The sequence below is a fragment of the Ahaetulla prasina genome, chromosome 2 (genome assembly GCF_028640845.1).
Source record: "Ahaetulla prasina isolate Xishuangbanna chromosome 2, ASM2864084v1, whole genome shotgun sequence".
Taxonomy (NCBI): Eukaryota; Metazoa; Chordata; class Lepidosauria; order Squamata; family Colubridae; genus Ahaetulla; species Ahaetulla prasina.
The window spans coordinates 19,188,013-19,208,789 of NC_080540.1; the positions used below are offsets into that span (position 1 = coordinate 19,188,013).

At 43.1% G+C, this 20,777-nt stretch overlaps 2 protein-coding genes across 4 annotated transcripts in view; one reads left to right on the top strand and one right to left on the bottom strand.

Annotated features, from left to right (window-relative positions):
* RPP21 (ribonuclease P/MRP subunit p21) overlaps positions 1-20,777 on the bottom strand; it is a 100,211-nt gene that overhangs the window by 66,966 nt on the left and 12,468 nt on the right. The window contains exon 3 of one of the 2 annotated variants that reach the window (XM_058169118.1): positions 3,734-3,774. The gene's annotated coding sequence lies outside the window, so the exon portion shown is untranslated. Of the gene's footprint in view, positions 1-3,733; positions 3,775-20,777 lie in introns of those variants that run through there. The other variant, XM_058169119.1, reaches the window with a different exon arrangement.
* Positions 10,016-19,752, top strand: LOC131191199 (cholinesterase-like). 2 transcript variants are annotated; one of them, XM_058169081.1, is made up of 4 exons: positions 10,016-10,174; positions 13,828-15,292; positions 16,875-17,038; positions 18,722-19,752. In XM_058169081.1, the coding sequence occupies exons 2-4, from the start codon at positions 13,839-13,841 to the stop codon at positions 18,751-18,753; spliced, it is 1,650 nt and encodes a 549-aa protein (XP_058025064.1). In that variant the 5' UTR covers positions 10,016-10,174; positions 13,828-13,838; the 3' UTR covers positions 18,754-19,752. The 2 variants fall into 2 exon arrangements, with proteins under 2 accessions (XP_058025064.1, XP_058025065.1); XM_058169082.1 differs by having other exon boundaries at positions 18,725-19,752.

Sequence of the window (20,777 nt, forward strand, 5' to 3'; positions counted from 1 at the left end):
CTCTTTAACGAGTTCAAGATGTCTTCAAGGATTGCCTGGGCAAGTACAAGGGACCCCTATTTCCTTCAACTTAGACCCCAGGTAGCCCCATTAGGCTTAAGGCGAGGAGAGTCCTTTGCCCTAAAACCAAAAATCGATAAGGAGCTGGATAAGCTCATTAATCAGGGATTTTGGTGCCAGTCGACCACGCAAAGTGGGAGACGCCAATCGTCACCCCATAAAACCGGACGGGTCAATTAGAATTTGCGCTGACTACAAGGCGACGCTTAACAAAGCCTTACAGAAAAGCGCTTACCGGTTCCGTGGTGCAACACTTATTGCACTCTTTGGGGCAAGGGCAAGTCTTTGCAAAGTTAGACTTGGCCCAAGCCTACCAACAACTGCCAGTAGACGCCCGCACAGCGAAGCCCAAACGATTGACGCACAGGGGGCCTTCAAGTGCACCGATTGCAATTTGGGGTCAGTGTGGCACCAGGGCTGTTCCAAAACCTGATGGAACGACTACTGCAGGGGCTCCCAGGGTAGTTCCTACTGATGATGTCCTAATTTCAGGGGAAAACATGGAGGAATTGGGGGAGCGGTTAAGAAAGGTCTTGAGCATTTTCCGGACAGCCGGATTAAAAGTCAAGACAAACAAATGCCAGATCGGGGTCGAATCCGTCGATTTCTTGGGCTACCGGATAGACAAGAAAGGAATTCACCCTACTGAGAGCAAGGTTAAGGCAATCAGGAAGGCTCCAGCGCCCAAAAATAAAGCAGAGCTGCAGGCATTCCTGGGATTGGTTAATTTTTACGCGGTCTTTTTAAAGAACAAAGCAACCGTTGCGGAACCGCTGCATAGGCTCTTAGGAAAAAATACTGTTTGGTCTTGGGGAAAGTCAGAAAATAGGGCTTTTGAAGCAGTAAAGAACCTGCTCTCAAGTGATAGCCTGCTCATCCAATATCACGACTCATTACCCCTAGTGCTGGTTTGCGATGCCTCCCCTTATGGGGTGGGGGCTGTACTCAGCCATAGACTTCAAACGGCACAGAAGCCCCATAGCGTTCTACTAGAACGATGTCCTCCCAGAGAGGAACTACAGCCAATTAGACAAAGAAGCACTAGCCATTGTGTCAGGGGTCAAAAATTCCACGAGTATGTCTTTGGGCGGAATTTTGAAATCGTGACTGACCACAGACCGCTACTAGGGATACTGGCTGGCGACCGCCCAACGCCTGTGGCACTTTCGCCACGCTTGACCCGTTGGACTATATTCTTAGCCGCTTACTCGTACAAGCTGCAGCATCGACCAGGAAAAGAAGTGGGGCATGCAGACGCGTTAAGCCGATGCCCACTACCAGGGGCGACCGAAGACCCCACTCCGGGGACGCCCATCCTACTTATTGACTCGTTGGACTCTGGCCCAGTCACATCTAAGGAAGTGGCTCGGGCATCATACCAGGACATTGTGTTAAGGACTGTACTCGGTTGGGTACAGAGAGGGTGGCCCGCTGCGCCGGGCGAACGGTTCAAAGAATTTGTTAAAAAACGAGATGAGCTCTCGGCTCAAGGGGGGTGCCTGTTATGGGGTGATCGTGTAATAATTCCTGATAAGCTAAGGGGAAAGGTATTGGACCTCCTCCACGAGGGTCACCCAGGGATCGTAAGGATGAAGGGTTAGCTAGAAGCTATGTATGGTGGCCACTCATGGACGCAGAGATTGCTGAGAGGGTAGGGAAATGCCAAGCTTGCCAAGAGTCCAGACCTCTACCCCCAACGGCCCCAGTCAGAGAATGGGAAAAGCCCCAAGGGCCCTGGTCAAGAATCCACATTGATTTTGCTGGCCCTTTCCACGGCCAAACATTCCTAGTGGTTGTGGATGCATTTTCTAAATGGTTGGAGATCATAATCATGAAATCCACTACGGCCGAAGCAGTAATCGCAACTCTGCGCCACCTATTCGCAACTCACGGGTTGCCGGACACTCTGGTGTCCGACAATGGGCCCCAATTCATGGCAGCCCAGTTTGAAGAATACCTGGCAGAGGAAGGCATCCGACATGCCCTCTCTGCGCCTTTCCACCCTGCGTCGAATGGCCTTGCAGAGCGTTCCGTCCGAGCGCTAAGGAGGCATTGTCCAGGCTCAAGCCAGGTGACTGGCAAACAAAATAGACTTTTCCTAGCCGTCCAGCACAGAACCCCAAGCACGCCACCGAAAAGCCCAGCCGAATTGCTAATGGGACGAAACTCCGGTGCCCACTTGACTGCTTGAACCCCATTACACACCGAGGGTTACAAGGGGAACTAGAAAAGACAAGGGAAATGAGCATAGGCGACGGGTGTGGGCCGAAACTATGGGGACGGCCTAGTTGGTTCGCAGGACAAATAATAAAGATAACCGCCCAAAATCGTGCGTGGTAGAGCTACCAGACAACCGAGTGTGGGCGCCACATAGATCAGTTAAGGAAACGAATAACTGACCAAACCGAACCAAAGGAAACAGATCATGACCAATACCAATTTGAATCCACAGCTGACAATGACCCGGGGGAGGCGCAAGACTTAGCTGAGGTCCCAGAGTTCCAGCGACGCCATCAGGTCCCCGAGGGAAGCAGCAGGGAAAGTTCCAAAATTAATCCAAGGCCGGATGGCCAAGAAAAAGAGGCGGCCAATAATCCGGAGCCCGTTGGCCCAGAGAAAGAGCTGGGAGGAGAAAACAGCCCCTCCGACCAGCTCAAAACACCACCCAGAACTGAACCGCGCAGGTCAGAAAGAACTAGGAGACGCCCAGGTTATTTGCGTGACTACGTCGAAAAATAACATGTAAATAAATATGTAAATAGAGGCAAAGTGTTTTCTGGGAGGGGAGGAGTGTTATGTATTCATGGTTGTACCTTTTAAATATTTGAACGGGAAATCAGCACGTTGCTGATTGGTCGAAGCCTCAAGCAGAACTGTATAAAAGGAGAGGTTTTTCCCCCAGCCTGTTGCTGGGTTCACCATATATTAAAGAGCTGTTGTCACTACCCTGGTCTCCAGCCTCGTTACTTCCAGAACTTAACACAAACCCAACAAAGATGTTTCTTAAAAACCTAGGGAAATGATGACAAGCTGTGCTAAAGAACCTTCCAGAAGAATCCATTGTTCTTTTAGGTGGGAACTTGGAAGAAGAATAAGGAGCCAACTAAAATTCACATAATCTTTGCTGTAAAAATAATAAACTGTTAGGAGTAATATATTATCTCTTAATAAATAACTTTTTAAAATAAATACTGTTGGAATTCTTTGGATAACAATCCTGTTGATTGGAAAAGCAAAATAAAACAAACAGGAATTCTAACTGCCAAACTTTCTATAACCTAATGATTCACATGTCTTTTTCACTCCTTAAATCTAATAAATGGACAGATTTAGTACTCTGTGTATTGTAATCCAATTTAATCTAATGTATCCCAGTATGGAGAAACCAGCTTAGGCAAAATACCTAAATTTGCATGTAGGCCATTTAATTAGAGATATTTCCTCATGTGCTAAAAACAGTTTCAATCGCAGGTTCTAGCAGATACTGGAATCCACATGTCCTGATTTGGAATGGTAGATCCATTTGTTGCCCAATCAGCAGAAGTTCATAGCATTAAAAGTTGTGTTTTTCAAAGATTTCCTCATAGCAACTACTTCCTGAAACCACCTACGTTACCTTCCCATATCCCAAACTCCCAATGTTTCTCTTGAAAGCTATTTTGGGAAGACCCACCTCCATTCTTTTTGCTTCCAATCTGGATTCCATGGATGATTCTGTCAAATATAATAAAAGACACGAGTGTTAGAATGGCCCAAGGAGCAGGCTGAGCATACTGCTACAATTCACACATAGCAATGTTTTAAAAGATAGAAATGACTACATGAATGATTTGCAGGAGGAATGGATGAGCAGGATAAGCCTACAAATAAAAAGCTGCCTTTTAACAAAAGGAAAGAATGGCATGCAAAGTTAAGGAGGAGAACAGAAATTGGATAAAGTAACTGCCAGAAGAAGAAACATGAATATATCAATTGAGTGAAAGAAGGAACAAAAGGATGATGAAGTACTAAATCAGATTATCACAATTTATTCACATTCAAAAACAAAGTTTGATTAAGAATATCTATTAGATGGTTGATACATTTCCCAATCTTTTTACAGTAGTGGCAGAAGACTTTACTGTCTACATAGGGAAATCCCTAAACTTAGTTGCATGTGATGTTTTAAATAAAAATAGACTATATTCCTCACATATTGGATATTGGAACACTGCTATCATGTCACCCCTAGTCCTTTTAATTAAACTAGACATATATGTTTCAGCTTCCAGTCCCCTAATCATCTTTGTTGCTCTTCTCTGCACTCTTATTCCAAGTGCAATATTCCAAGTGTAGCCTTACCAAGGCATTATAAAATGGTATTAACACTTCAAGTAATCTTGATTCTATCCCTCTGTTTATACAACCTAGAACTGCATTGGCATTTTTGGCAGCTGCAACACACTGCTGGCTCATATTTAAATGATTGTCCACTAGGACTCCAAGATCCCTCTCACAGTTACTACTATTGAGCGAGGTACCACATATACGGTTCCTGTGCATTTTGTTTTTCTTGCCTAAATGTAGAACCTTACTTTTTTTAACATTGAATTTCATTTTGTTAGATAGGACCCAATGTTCAAGACTGTCAAGATCCTTCTGTATCTTAAGCCTATCTTCTGGAGTGTTGGCTGTTCCTGCTAGCTTGGTGTTGTCTGTAAATTAGATAAGTTTTTATCCCCTTGTCCAAATCATTGATGATGTTGAAGAGTACTGGGCCTAAAGCAGAGCCTTGGGGTACCCCACTGCATACTTCCTTCCATGCAGATGCAGTTCTTTTGAGGACTACATGTTGAGTGCGGTTGGTCAGACAGCTACTGGGTACTTATCTTCACTTTTTAAAAAAATAATTTCCCTTCACTTAATGACCGTGTGATTCATTTAACTAGTGCAGGGATTCATTTAACAACCATGGCAAAAAAGGTCATAAAAGACATGGCTCACTTAACCCTTTTGCTTAACAATGGAATCTCTGGCCCCAATTGTGGTCATAGGTTGAGGATGTTCTATTTTCGGAAGGTAGTCTTGCTTGGAAAACAACACTTTTAAAGTTTAGCTAGAAAATATGGGATGTAGGGTATATGTGCAGTAGGCTGGTCATAGTGGAGGACAACCTCATCTGTTTTTGCCTTCAAGAAGCTCTTTCCTCTCTTCCTTTTATACTAGTGAGTGTGCAAGCAGGAAGTGCACATCTGCCCAATGTCTCTTTATTCCCTTGTGTCCTTGCAAACCATTCTTGCTTCCACCTTATGGACCCACTTCTTCAACCATTGCTTTTTACTCTTTAAACTCTCTCTTTTTCAGAATCTCATCAATTCTATGCAACCAAAGTCTTCCTCTCAAAGCATCCACTTCTCTTTTATATATTTGTTTTGCAATTTGATCCTCATCCAAATGACCAAGCCATGACACATTAAAACTTAGCTTGGAAGTGCAACAATAAACCCCGTTGCACCACTCACATTTCTAATTTATGTTTTATGTAACAAAAAGGATTTTTTACGTAATTAAAAACAACATAGAATTCAGCAGAAGCCAACATCCACACTGGGGAATGGTTGGAGAATGTTTACAGAAGGAAAGTAAACTTTTGGACAGAGCAGAATCTGATTTGAGCAGGTTGATTGTGAAAGTAGGACAAGATTCCATTCTTTAGAGAGAGAGAAAAAGAGATGTGCAGAATTACAACCATGTGCTAAGAAAATCAGAACCAAGTCTTTGAATTTGCTGGTTGCTGGAATTCTCATAGACATCTTACCATCACCTTTAGGATGATTAAAATGTACAGGTAATCCTTGACTTACAATCATTTATTTAGTGACCGTTCAAAGTTACAACAGCACTGAAAAAAGTGACTTGCGACGGTTTTTCACAGTTACGACTTTTGCAGCATTCTCATGGTCACGTGATCAAAATTCGGACGCTTGGCAATGGGGCAACATCTAATCTATCATCCATACAACCAGAAGATGCTCATGATCCCAGGCTTGAGTGTAATGTTTTCAAGGTATCACAAAAGGCAATAGGGCCCATCTGATCTGGGGAAGGTATTGCTTAGGTGGGTGCCATTGTGGTCCCGGACCAAGACTGGGTCCTTGACCAGTTAGTTGAAGCCCAATTGAACACACCAAGGTGGAAATTGAAGCAACACAACTTTGGTAATGAAACATCTGCAAGAAAACCCCCAAGCTTAGAGAGCACCAAGCACAACACAACTCTATTCTGCACAGGAGGAGGACATACAGTAGCAATAGCACTTGGACTTATATACTGCTCCATTGTGCTTTCCAGCACATTTTGGGTGGTTTACAATATTGGCATATTGATCGCAGAAAAGGAACGAAGGCTGAGTCAAACTCGAGCCTGTCAGGTTCAAACTCTTGCCTGTGGGCAAAGTTAGGCTGCAATATTGCATTCTAACCGTTGCACCACCACGGCTGTTAACATGGGGAGGTTTCCTTAAAAACCTGTGTAATCTAATTGTTTACAGCCAAGTCTTTTATACCTCCAAACCATAAAACCCACAACCAAGATGTCACCTTTCTGTTTTACAGCTAAGACTCTTACAGCATTTTTTTAAAATTAGTTAAATATGTTTGCCACCCATCTCTCTGTGTACACACATATAGCTGAAGGTGTGCATAGGTTAACCATAATTTTTCATAATATAACTGTCATTCCGGAAATTCTTATGTTCTACTTTAGTAATACTTTAGCAATACTTGCAAACCTATTGTTTTACTTCCTCCTGCATACCTTCTTCTAAAGTATATCCCACATTCCCTAGTCATACCACAGCCAATTATAATGATTTACTACATATTGATTTTACAGTAGATAATGTTGAAATGGCACTACATAACCTAAACCCATCTCTACCTATTGGCCCTCATGGATTATGTACCTACTTCTTAAAAACACTTGCCACTGCTATAGCTGAATCTCTATGCACAATCTACAAGGTATCTTTCAGAACCAACTCCTTGCCCGACCTAACATTTAGTATAAGCAGCTGTGAAGACCTATGTGTGCTGACCAGAAACCTATGAATACACAAACAATAAACCTTGGTTCACAGCTAAACTTAAGCAGCTACGTCGTTCCAAAGAGGAAGCCTACAGAAGAATGCTGTACAATCAGGCCAGAAATGTATTAACAAGGGGAAATCAGAGCAGCAAAAAGAAGCTACTCTGAAAAGCTAAGGAATCGGTTCATAACAAATAAACCAGCAAGCATGTGGAAAACTCTTAAAAATATTACCGGTTACAGCAAACCTTCTTCCCAAGCTGAAGCAAATCAACTGGCAGATGACCTGAATGTGTGTTACTGCAGGTTTGAGAGAATACTACCAGCCATCTCCACAATCCCCATTTTAGACACATCAACAACAGCTAAGCCTCCTACAACCTACCCTATCCCATTGGACCCACCACCTCTGGTGATTACAGAGAATGAGGTGCAAAGCCTATTTCACAGACAAAAGACAGGAAAAGCACCAGGTCCAGACAAGATAACTCCTTCTTGCTTAAAAATTTGTGCTGACCAACTGGCCCCCATCTTTACCTACATCTTTAATAAATCACTAGAGATGTCCTATGTTCCTTCTTGCTTCAAATGCTCTACTATCATCCCAGTGCTGAAGAAACCCTCCATCAAGGAATTGAATGACTTCAGACCAGTTGCTCTAACATCTGTAGTTATGAAGACCTTTGAAAGACTAGTGCTCGGCCCAGTGGTAAAATCCGAACCAGTTTGCTACTGGTTCGCTGGCTGCGCATGCGTGCCAAAAGGAGGCTTGAGAAGGTAAGTACAACAGCAAGGGGTGGGGGGATCAGCTGTGCCGCGCGATTTAGCTTTGCTAGAAAGCAGGATTTCCTGCTTTCCGCACGGCACAGCTGATTGTCGGAAATACAGGTTTGGAAGAATCAGTAGCTTTTTTAAACTACCGGTTCGACAGACTAGTAGCTAACTACCAGTTTGCCCAAACCAGTAGCTTTTTTTTTACTACCAATTCGCCTGAACCGGTAGTTTTTACCATTACCGGTTTTCCTGAACCGGAGTGAACTGATAGCATTTTATCCCTGGCTCGGCCACCTGAGAACAATCACAGATCCTCTGTTAGACCCCATGCAATTTGCCTACCAATCAAATAGATTGACAGATGATGCTGTTAATCTGACTCTGCACCACATCCTACAACATCTTGAATCTCCAAAGACCTATGCAAGGGTCCTCTTTGTAGACTTCAGCTTAGCATTCAATACCATCATTCCAGATATGCTTCTAACTAAACTAAATCAGCTAGCTGTACCTAACCACACTTGTAAATGGATCACAAGCTTCCTAACAGACAGGAAGCAGCAGGTGAAGCTAGGCAAAATCACATCAGATACCTGCACAACTAGCACAGGAGCCATCCCCACCCCCCAGGGCTATGTGCTCTCTCCACTACTCTTCTCCCTGTACACCAATGACTGCATCTCAAAAGATCCCTGTATTAAAATACTGATGTTTGCAGATGATACAACAGTGATTGGTCTCATTCAAGATAAAGATGAATCTGCATACAGACAGGTGATTGAACAACTAGCCTTGTGGTGCAACCAGAACAATCCTGAACTAAATACACTCAAAACCATAGAAATGGTGGTGGGTTTTAGAAGAAAACCTCCAATACTACCACCTCTTACAATACTAGACAACACAGTATCAATAGTAGAGTCCTTCAGGTTTCTGTGTTCTATCATATCTCAAGACTTAAAATGGACACCTAACAACAAAAACGTCATCAAAAAAGCTCAACAAAGAATGTTCTTTCTGTGCCAGCTCAGGAAGCTCAAACTGCCCAAAGAGCTGCTGATCCAGTTCTACAGAGGAATTATTGAGTCTGTCATCCGCACCTCCATAACTGTCTGATTTGGCACTGCAGCTAAACCAGACAAACTAGACGAACACAGACTTCAATGGATAATTAGAACAGCAGAAATAATTGCTACCAACCTGCCTTCCATTGATAACCTGTATACTGCACGAGTCAAAAAGAGGGCTGTGAAAATATCTACAGACCCCTCACATCCTGGACATAAATTGTTTCAACTTCTACCCTGAAAACAACACTATAGGGCACTGCACACCAGAACAACTAGACACAAGGAGAGTTTTTCCCTGAATGACATCACTCTGCTAAACAACTAATTCCTACAACCCTGTTAAATAATTCACTAAGACTGTATTACTATTCTTCTCTTCCTTACTAGTTTCTATCTCTTCCCACTTATTACTATAATCATGTTGCTTGTATCTTTCAATTTATATTGTTTATATTTGTTTCCTAGTACGATTTAATAGCTTATTAATAACCTTGACTATCACTAAGTGTTGCATCTTTTTATTCTTGATGAATGTATTTTATTCTCCTTATGTACACTGAGAACATATACACCAAAGACAAATTCCTTGTGTGTCCAATCACACTTGGCCAATAAAGAATTCTATTCTATTCTATTCTATTCTATTCTATTCTATTCTATTCTATTCTATTCTATTCTATTCTATTCTATTCTATTCTATTTTAAGAAAGGTTGTAGAAGGGGGGCAAAGCTCACTTAACAACTTTCTCATTTAGCAGCATAAATGTTTGGTTCCACTGTGGTCACAAATCAAGGACTACCTGTCCGCCCTATTTGGAACTGATGTAGCTCAAAGATGTAGCTCCAAGAGCACATCTACTTTGTGTATCTGTTGAGATTGTACTGATCTTTTTGTACTGGGCTGTATTTCACCCTGCATCTGGTTTTGGTGACTTACTAACTTTGGAAATCAGTAGCTTGGCTTGTTAGGGGAGAGGCTTGCCACACACACACACACACACACACACACACACAGACACAGAGCTTGAAGGGGAGGAGAGCAAGCAGAAGATAAAGAAGAGGAGAAGAGGCGGCAACAGGTTCTTTCCATGACACACACTCTGGCAGGAGAGCATCAAGGAGCAAACCCAAAGGCAGTCTTACCGTTGTGGACAAACAGACCATCACCTGATATCCAGTCCCAGCTAGTGCCGATGAGAAAGCAGGTATGATAAGACAACAATGAATATATTCTAATTACTCACAGGTTGGAGTTGAAATTAGGAAAGCAGTTGGGAAATGAAAGCAGAGAAAGCAAAGAGGTGTTATTCTAGATTTGTGTTTGGCCCACCTTGTCATTAAGTAGGCGATTTTCTCAGATAGCAAGAATCTGGCCAGGTAGGAAGCAGCAATGGCAACAATCTGGCTATTTGTTTTGGGTGAACCACATGATCTCTAAACTGTTATGCTGTCTAATGAACCTTGCTACCTCATGTAGAGGACACTACCTTCTAAACACTAGGGTTTCACTAGCATTGAAGAGAGGTGGTAGACCAAGAGAGAAAAACTGCTTAATCTTCGGGCTTGATTACTTACCCCATTTTATTAAAAAAAACAACAGAAAACCTGGTAGGAAAAATACTTACCTGGAACATTTCCTTGTTTGGATGGTGAAGAACAGAAAGGCTCACAATCTCTTTGAGCGTATAGGTGCAAATTAATGGGCAATATTAGTGCACGAAGAGCCAGCAGAATGCAGGTAGTCCTCAGTTTATGACCACAATGGAGCCCAAAATTTCCATTGCTAAAGCAAGACAGTTGTTAAGTGAGCTCTGCTCCATTTTGTGACCTTTATGCCACAGTTAAGTGAATCACTACAGTTCTTAAATTAGTAACCTGGCCTGTTAAGTGAATCCGGTGTCCCTATTGACTTTGTTTGCCAGATGGTCACAAAAGGTGATCACATGACCCTGGAACACTACCACCATCATAAATACATGCCAGTGGCCAAGCGGGTGAATTCTGATCATGTGACCATAGAGATGATGCAACGGTTGTAAGTGTGAAAAATGGACATGGGTCACTGTTTTCGGTGCCGTTATAACTGCAAACGATCACTAAACAAATGACTGTAAGTCAAGGACTACCTGTATCACCTTTATTATTTCCCCTGGCATCGTTGAAATATCTGGATCTTCCAGAATGCTCACATTAAGTTTACACAGCAGGATAGATTAGGAGAGATAAAGAGAAGAGAAAACAAACTTTAGGCAAGTTATGTGAAAGAGGTTTTCCTCTGGTCTTGAACTTGTCCATGATCAGATACAAAGTGGGAAAGACTTGTATAGAGGTAAATGAAAACAAAACACCAAGTGTTAGAAACAGTCCGGAGATCCTTAATCACAAATGGAATCTCCTATTATTTATTGTATTTATTAAATGTTTGGGACACCCATCTCCCCTACAAGGTGACCCTGGGAGGCATAATTTTATTGAGACAGACATTTACCCTTGACCCAACCTATAAATGGGTTTTGAAATGAGGAAGAGGATAGATTGAGAAAGGTGGAAGCAGGAATTAATAAGAGAAAGAACCCAGATCGTTAAATAACCATACTTTATTTGCCAAGAGTTGGACACAATTGAATTGATACTATCATTATCATCATCACTTCATTTGCCAGAGTTTATATTTGACAAATTGACTTGATGGAATGTTGACAGGTTGAAAATGTCAAGTGGAAAATTGACTTTCTTGTGTCCTTGATAAGCTAATCTTTACACTTCCATTGTCAAAGAACCTTTTGTTTTCTTCATTCCCCACTCTTCCTGATCTTTTGAGGTTTTTTTGAAACTGAGCCATGAATTTCTTCTTTCCTGTTTCTCTCCCTCTGGTTGAAAGCTCACAATATCTCAGAATTTTATTGATTGACTGATTTGCTCAATTTATATAGCCCCTCATATCACTTTATCTGACTCTAGGTGGCTTACAATCAGATAAATAAAAACACAAAATACACCATGGAAACCCAAAATAAAAACACATTGCAGGTGGGCATCATCTAATCTACCATCCATACAACCGGAAGATGCCCACAACCCCAGTCCTGAGCGTAATGATCTCTGGGGGAAGGTATTGCTTGAGTGGGTGCCATTGTGGTCCTGGACCAAGGCTGGGTCCTTGACCAGTTAGTTGAAGCCCAATTGAACACACCAAGGTGGAGATTGAAGCAATACAACTTTGGTAATGAAATATCTGCAAGAACACCACCAAGCTTAGAGAGCACCAAGCGTAACACAACATAATTTTATTCTGCGCAGGAGGAGGACATACAGTAGCAATAGCACTTAGACTTATATACTGCTCCATTGTGCTTTACTGCACTCTCTGGGCAGTTTACAATATCGGCATATTGCCCCCCCCCCTCCGAAAGTCCTCATTTTACAGATTGCAGAAAAGGAAGGAAGTCTGAGTCAGTGGTGAAATTCATTTTTTTTTACTACCGGTTCTGTGGGCGTGGCTTGGTGGGTGTGGTGTGGCTTGGTGGGCGTGGCAGGGGAAGGCTACTGCAAAATATCCATTCCCACCACACTCCAGGGAAAAGATATTGCAAAATCTTCATTCCCACCCCACTCTGCCAGAGGTGGTATTTGCCGGTTCTCCAAACTACTCAAAATTTCCGCTACCGGTTCTCCAGAACCTGTCAGAACCTGCTGGATTTCACCCCTGGGCTGAGTCAAGCTCGAGCCCGTCAGGTTCCTATGGGCAAAGCTAGGCTGCAATATTGCATTCTAACTACTGCACCACAATGGCTGTTAACATGGGAAGGTTACCTTAAAAACCCGTGTAACCTCATTGTTTACAGCCAAGTCTTTTATACCCCCAAACCACAAAACCCAAAACCAAGACGTCACCTTTTTGTTTTATGGCTAAGACTCTTACAGCACTTTTTTAAAAAAATAGTTAATTAAATTTGTTTGCCACCCATCTCTCTGTGTACACACATATAGCTGATGGTATGCATAGGTTAACCGCAAATTTTCATAATATAACTGTCATTCCGGAAATTCTTATGTTCTACTTTAGTAATAGTTTAGCAATATTTGCAAGCCTGTGGTTTTACTTCCTCCTGCATGCCTTGTCCTAAACTCCCATGTTAAAACATGTTGCAATAGTCCAATCTGGAAATCACAAGGGCATGAGTGACTGTGAGCAAGTCCAGGAATGGATATGCTTGACACATAGCCCCAAGTTGTGCAAAGGCCCTTCTAGCAATGGCTACCATCTGCTCCAGTGGTGGGTTTCAATTTTTTTTATTACTGATTCTGTGGGTGTGTCTTGGTGGGCATGGCATGGCTTGGTAGGCGTGGCAGAGGAAGGATACTGTAAAATCTCCATTCCCATCCCACTCCAGGGGAAGGATACTGCAAAATCCCCATTTCCTCCCGATCAGCTGGGACTCGGGAGGCAGAGAATAGATGGGGGTGGGGCCAGTCAGAATTTTTACTACCGGTTCTCCGAACTACTCAAAATTTCCACTACCGGTTCTCCAGAACTGGTCAGAACCTGCTGAAACCCACCTCTGGTCTGCTCTTCTCTGTCCAACATGGCCCCCAGATTGTGTACTGGGTCTTTCTGAGTCAAAGCCACCCATCTAGAACCTAGATAGAAGGCATCTAGATAGAAGGTATCTTGAACCAGCAGGTCCAAAAACCCACAGCTGCTCAGTCTGGCTTGGGTTGAGCTGCATCAAAACCAATTTAAACTTTCCAATATATATATTTAAATGGATTTAATGCATTCATATACTCAAACTAGGTTGCCTTACACAGGAGGAGTTATATCCAGTCAACCATTTTGTGTTTCTGATTCTTACAGATATAGCTACTATGCTTCGTTTCCTCTGGTCACGTTTGAGCTTTTTCTTCTTCCTCTCATTGGTTTGCAAATGTGCTTCCAATAATGACCCTCCAGTAGCGACCAGCAGTGGCCCTATTAAAGGCAAAATAGTTTCGACTAGATCTGGTTCTGTGACTGCCTATCTGGGAATCCCCTACGCGGAACCTCCAGTGAAGAAACTCCGTTTTCAAAAGCCCGTCCCACATCAGCCATGGAGTAGAGTATTGGAGGCCACCAGTTTTGGGAACTCTTGTCCCCAGACCAATATTCTTGGCCTTCCTGATAAAGATATATGGATCCCCAACACACCTCTTTCAGAAGATTGTCTCTTTCTTAACATCTGGGCACCTCACCCTCGACCCTCAAGACCAGTGCCTGTCCTTGTATGGATCCAAGGCATGGGCTTTATCACTGGCCCAGCCTCACTAGATATCTATAACGGAGCAATGCTGTCTGCTACAGAGAAGGTCATAGTGGTTTCCATGAATTATCGCTTGGGCGGTCTAGGCTTTCTGTACTTGCCACCCTACGCCCCAGGAAACGTGGGCTTGTGGGACCAGCATTTGGCCCTAAAGTGGCTGAAAGAGAACATAGCTCTCTTTGGAGGCGATCCAGCTCAGTTGACTCTGGTTGGGCAAAGTGCAGGAGCAGCTTTGGTGGGTTGCCATCTCCTTTCCCCTCTGAGCCAACCCCTTTTTGCCCGTGCGGTGCTTCAGAGTGGCGTTCCCAACGCCATTTGGCCCTGGAAGAGCCCCCAAGAGGCCCGCACAGATGCGATAATGCTCAGCAAACAAGTGGGGTGCGCAAATGACAACGAGAGTGCTGTGGTGAGCTGCCTACAGGACATAGACTTTGCACATGAGAACTTTACTTCTCTGACTCTGATCAACTCATTGACTACAGATGGCCATTTCCTCCCAGGCAAAGTCCCAAATCTGCTGGACACAGCAATTCTTCAGGGAAAGCCAATTCTTACTGGGGTCACTGATGATGAAGGCTCTGCTTTTGTATTGCTTATGTATCCGAGCACAAAAACAAATGGAGGAAGATTAACATGGGAGCAGCTTCTCCAAGGCGTGACAATAACTCTGCGAAGAGGGACCAAAAAAGAAGTTGCGCACACCGTCGCCCAGAAATTCAGTGAAGCTAATCATGGGCAATACCGTTTGGCGTTTTCTCAGTATATGCGAGATTATTTCATGGTGTGTCCCTTGATTGAACTTGCTGCGAAGATCAGGAAAGCTAGGAAGTCGGTGTATGTTTACTCCTTCAGTCACCACCCTTCTGGCTCTGGATGGCCTGAGTGGGTAGGGACGCCCCATGGAGCAGAAATACCTTATGTCTTTGGAACCATGGCGTCAGCAACAAACCGATCTATTACACAGGCTGAGGAAGCGTTGAGCCGTCGGACGATGAGATACTGGGCACAGTTTGCCAGAGGCGGGTAAGGAACTGATCCAGGGGTGAAATCTACTTACCTTCCCTACCAGTTTACATGCATGCTTGGACCCTCTGCACATGCACAAAGCCTTCTATGCATGCACAGAGAGTCAAAAACAGGTTAAAACCAGGAAGTAACGACACCTGGGCGGGTGGGCAGAGCCTCGTGCTGTCGCCACTACTGGTTCTCCAAACCACGCGCCGCCACCACTACCAATTTGGCTGAACTGTACTGAACTGGTAGCATTTCACCCCTGAACTGACCCCTCCAGTCCATAAAACACAATCTTTGCTCATCCTTTTCAAGTATGAGACTCCTGATTTGGGGCAGTCGTGGAACTGATTAACCTGAATGAACCTCTCACCAATTTCCCATTTTCCAGATAGCATGAACTGTACAATTGCAGAAAATAATTCAAAGTCAGGGGCCCCATTCAGTAGCAATAGAAATAGCGCTTAGACTTATATACCGCTTCGCAGTGCTTTACAGCTGTCTCTAAGCGGTTTACAGAGTCAGCATATTGCCCTCAACAATCTGGGTCCTCATTTTACCCACCTTGGAAGGATGGAAGGCTGAGTCAACTTTAAGCCGGTCAGGACTGAACTCTTGGCAGTAAGCAGTGTGTTAGCCCTGCAGTACTGCATTCTAACCACTGTGCCACCACAGTAACATATGGTTAGGGAAAGGTTTTCTCAGCAGTTTTCTGTTGCTGATATGGAGTGCCATTAATTCCCTCCCCCCCACTGTAGTATTTCAAGCAGCACCCAGCAGCTGAGTCTTGTAACTATTATATTTCCCATAACTATTTTGTCAATTGTATGGTAGCAACTTTGCTGTGGTTCTGATAACAGCAGTAACCAGCCGGGACTTCAGCAATGGGACACTATGCTCTCTGCTTGATCAGGAAATGCACCTGATGGTACCTTCTGACCATCTTGGTTGGGAATTGTCCTCAGATCTTGGCCTGTTTCTTTCCTAATGGCCTGTCATGGGCAAAGGTAGCGATCCCTTATACCAGGGGTCGGCAACCTTAAACACTCAAAGAGCCACAAAGGTCCTAACCGGAAGCCTCCATTCAGTTCTGTAGCTGACTGGAAGTCTGGTTCCCCCATCATAGTCTCCTCCTAGCACAGTGTCTTTTTTCCTCTACCTGTCCTAACCAAAAGCCTTATCAATTGTGGAGCCAACCAGCAACAGGGAGCCACAGCAGAGGGATGAAAGAGCCACATGCGGCTCCAGAGCCGTGGGTTGCTGACCCCTGCCTTATACTGATGTTTGGAGGAATGATAAGGAAAACTGGGAGTAAATGCTGTGGAGAACGAGGCAATATGGTGCTCATATTTGATGATTTTGGGGAATAAAAGTACCCACTTTGCGAACACCATCTTGTATTGAGAAAGAAAGAAAGAAAGAAAGAAAGAAAGAAAGAAAGAAAGAAAGAAAGAAAGAAAGAAAGAAAGAAAGAAGAGGGAGGGAGGGAGAGTTGGAGGGAAGGGAGGAAGGAAGGAAGGCCTTAAGATTTAAAAAATAATTATTTGATATCAATGGATTCCAATGCCTGTAATTCTTGTAATTGCCTTTGTAGGACTCCAACAACGCCAAAGTCAAATGAGGTACAATGGCCACTGTACGACGCCACAAAGCAGAATTTCTTTCACATCAGCACGGGAGCACCCCAGCTCAAAAAGCTGTCCCCTGCCCCACTATGTGACTTCCTGGCTACACTTCCTGTGAACGAGATACCATCGTGTGAGTTGAGGTCTTTGGGGAAATAAATTCTCTCACTGTAGAGCAGCATGGCAATGAGCAGGAGGAGGAACATCTGGTTTGTGAGGATACTGTAGGAAAAATGGCTAGAATAGTATATTATGGGCAAGAGAAATTTCCTAGGAATCAGTAGGTTGTCGCGGATAAGTGTCTGTCTGAGGCCAAGGAAGACCATGCCCAAGTTCCAGATGTTCATGGAGATTCCAGTTCCACCTAATTCACAAGATCATTGTTATGAGGATGAAATGAAGAGAGATGCTCTTGAGCTCCTAAAGAAGAAGTGAAGTAGGAGGATAAAGATGGTCCATGACTTACGACCACAATTAGACCAGAATTTTGGGAGCTAAGCAAGGTGGTTGTTAATTGAATTGTTTCCGGTTTTATTGCCTTTTTGCCAGAGTTGTTAAGAGAATCACTGAAGTTTTTAAGTGAATCGTGTGGTTTTTAAGTGAATCCAGCTTCTTTCATTGACTTTGCTTGTCAGAAGCCAGCTGGGAAGGTTGCAGATGTTGATCATGTGACCTAGGGATGCTGCAACTGTCATAAATACATGCCAGTTGCTAAGTGCCCAAATTTTGATCACACGCTCGTGGGGTTGGTGCGATGGTAATAACTAAAAGAGCCTGCTATTTTTTTTAGTGCTGTTGTAACTTTGAGTAGCAGCGATGGCTAACCATTTTTACCTCGGGTGCCAAAAGTGTGCGTGCCCACACCCTAAATGCAGTAACTCCCATGCACACACCGCCCTCTGCACATGTGCATGCAATTCCCCCCCACGCTGCCTTGCCCCCCTCACAGGTGCATGCGACCCCCTCCCATGCTCCCCCACCTCCCATGCATGCTCGCACAACCTCCCAGTGGCCCATTTTGGGCCTAGCAGGCCTCCCTAAAGCCTCTGAAGGCTAGAAACTGGCCATTTCTGGACTTCTGGTAGGCCTGTTTTTCAGCCTCCACAGGCTCCGGAGGCTTTCCTGGCCCTCCAGAGGCCGAAAATGGCCCGTTTCTGGACTTCCATTAGGTCCATTTTTCACCCTTCCAGAGCCTCCGTGCGAGCCCTGTACTTACCTGGCATCCAAAACGGGCTGTGTGGAGACTCCTGGGAGGGGTGGGGTGGTATGGGCATGTGCGCACATCTCCCGCATGCACAGCAGAGACCCAAAAATCAGCTGGCTGGCGAGAGGTACGCACGCATGTGCGATGGAGCTGATCTAGGGCGACGGCTCGCGTGCCTGCAGAAATGGCTCTGCATGTCACCTGTGGCACGCGTGCCATAGGTTTGCCATCATGGCTCTAAAGGAATGATTGTAAATCAAGGACTACCTGTAATCATTAGGAATTAAAATAGCAATGTATCTTATTTCCTCTCTTACTGCTTCATGAATATGGAATGGCCACTAAACCTGCTAAATGGATGGCTTATCCGTATTTTTTTACCTTTTTACTTCATATAAGAGACAAAAATACTTTTGCTATGAGTCAAAAAGCACCTGGGAGCAGCTGGTAATAATTTAAAGGTTAACCAGTCCTGTTAGCAGTGCATTTCAATTAAAGCCATAGTTTGATCAGTGAACTAAGCTAGTCTGTTGCATGAAATATTATTTGGTCCTCTGACGTTTTCTTTTTAAGTTAGTTTCTTAACCTTTTCCCTTGCTTTTTTTCCATTAGCAGAGAAATCTCCAGAAGACCCGGACTCGTGAATTGAGAAGTTGAACCAGGAATATAGAATATGACACGTAGAACCGAGAATACAAGTTGAATCAAGATATGAGCATTGTTTAGCTGTATATGGGAAAAACTATAGTCCTATGAAGAGGTTGAGAGTGACTGGCTGAGTTTGTAATGTGTGTCTCAGTCAATGCCAACTCCACTTCTGATTCTGTCCCTTTAGGTCAGGGGTCTGCAAACTTGGCTCTTTTAAGACTTGTGGACTTCAACTCCCAGAGTTCCTCAGCCTGCTTTGCTGGCTGAGGAACTCTGGGAGTTAGTCTACAAGTCTTAAAAGAGCCAAGTTTGCAGACCCCTGCTTTAGGTGGTATAACAGGAAGGCAATAGACTATATATATTTAGCCATGGGTGCAAGTACATTCATCTGATTTTTAGAGATATACTCATTGGGCTTTGGGCATTTTAAGGAATAAACCATATATTCTTTCTTTGTATGAAGGGAAATCCTAGTTAATCAAAGTTCCCATTTCCTGGAATGAAGCCTGTGCTATAAATAGATACAGTCTCCTTAGAAATAGGCCAATTAAAAATGGGAGGTGGCGAGGGTGAATACATCTATAAGTATGGCTGGGTTGTGCATTTGGGTCAGCTTCACATCTAATACAAAACATTTAATAGCTCTAAAACTGTGGGCCATTAAGTATGAATGCCATTGCACCAAAGTTCTACTGGAGGTCAGTTGGGGAATCCCATTTTTCCTATCATCTCCATTACGTCTTAATAATGTTCATATCATCGTTATCATCATCATCATCGTTGCTCTTATCACCACCACCATCATCAACAAAGCCACCAATGATAACATCATATTCATGAGCTGTCATCAAACTTAACAAATAGTGATCTTTTTTCAATCGTATTTGGTTTTTTTCCCTCTTCTCTTGGAACAGATTTTCCTTTTAGCCTCTTTCCATGTATGATTCTTCAAACCATTATCATCAAATAAAATGCATGCTAAAATGAAAAGGAAACTCTATATCATTATTTTTCTGTGAAATATTTTAAAAACTATATAGAAATCAAAAGACTTATTAGTAGTCTGTTAATTATAATAGCAACACATTACATTACACGCTATAATTTCTCTCAAGATTTATGGAGATTCTCAGTCATCCAAGTCATGGTTGTCCCAAAGATGCTTTTTCAAAAGGCAACTGTTCTTTTTGGTTTTTCTTTGATGATGTTTCGCTTCTCATCCAAGAAACATCCAAGATGATGTTTGAGAAGCGAAACATCATCAAAGAAAAACCAGAAAGTCCAGTTGCCTTTTGAAAAAGCACTTTTCGGATTCTGTCTCATTAGTTAATGGCTGTTCTGTTATCAACCCACACAGTTTTGCCTATTATCTTACCACGGACTCTGTGATGTTTACAAATTATATTAACTATCACATCTTAACTACTCTTATATCTCTGTATAAATTAAAGATCCTTGGTCATTTGTTGGTAATCAAATCCTTGCCTTCTATGCAATGAAAGTCAAGTTATTTCCTCGCTTTTCTCTCTGAAGGAATCTTAATTTGACCGAAATTACTGGAAAATTTGAACTATAGCCTGCCATGACAGATATGGATACTAATGTACTAGTCTTGGCACCCATCTTATTTTTCTACATTACCAGAAAATAATTGGAAGACTAAAAACTTACTAAGCAATCTGCATCTCTGAACATCAATTTTATTTATCAAGAAGAGGCCCCAAACAAATATAGTAAATAGTTGTAACTGAATTTTTTTGGGAAGCACATGAGAAAAGGAAGAAGTTCAAAATAAACAAGGAAAGTCTGGATGTACTGGTACTTAGTGGATATGATTTCATTAACATTGGGAAGAAAGGGCAAGTCAGCTAAACAACCAAAGGAATAGCGCTTTGCACAAAAAGGATCTGTAAATGAAACAAACTATTATTTCCAGCAAATATGATGCATTAGAATTAGAACTTCAGAGTTGGAAAAAGTACTGTGAAGTGTTAATACCACTTTATAATGCCTTGGTAAG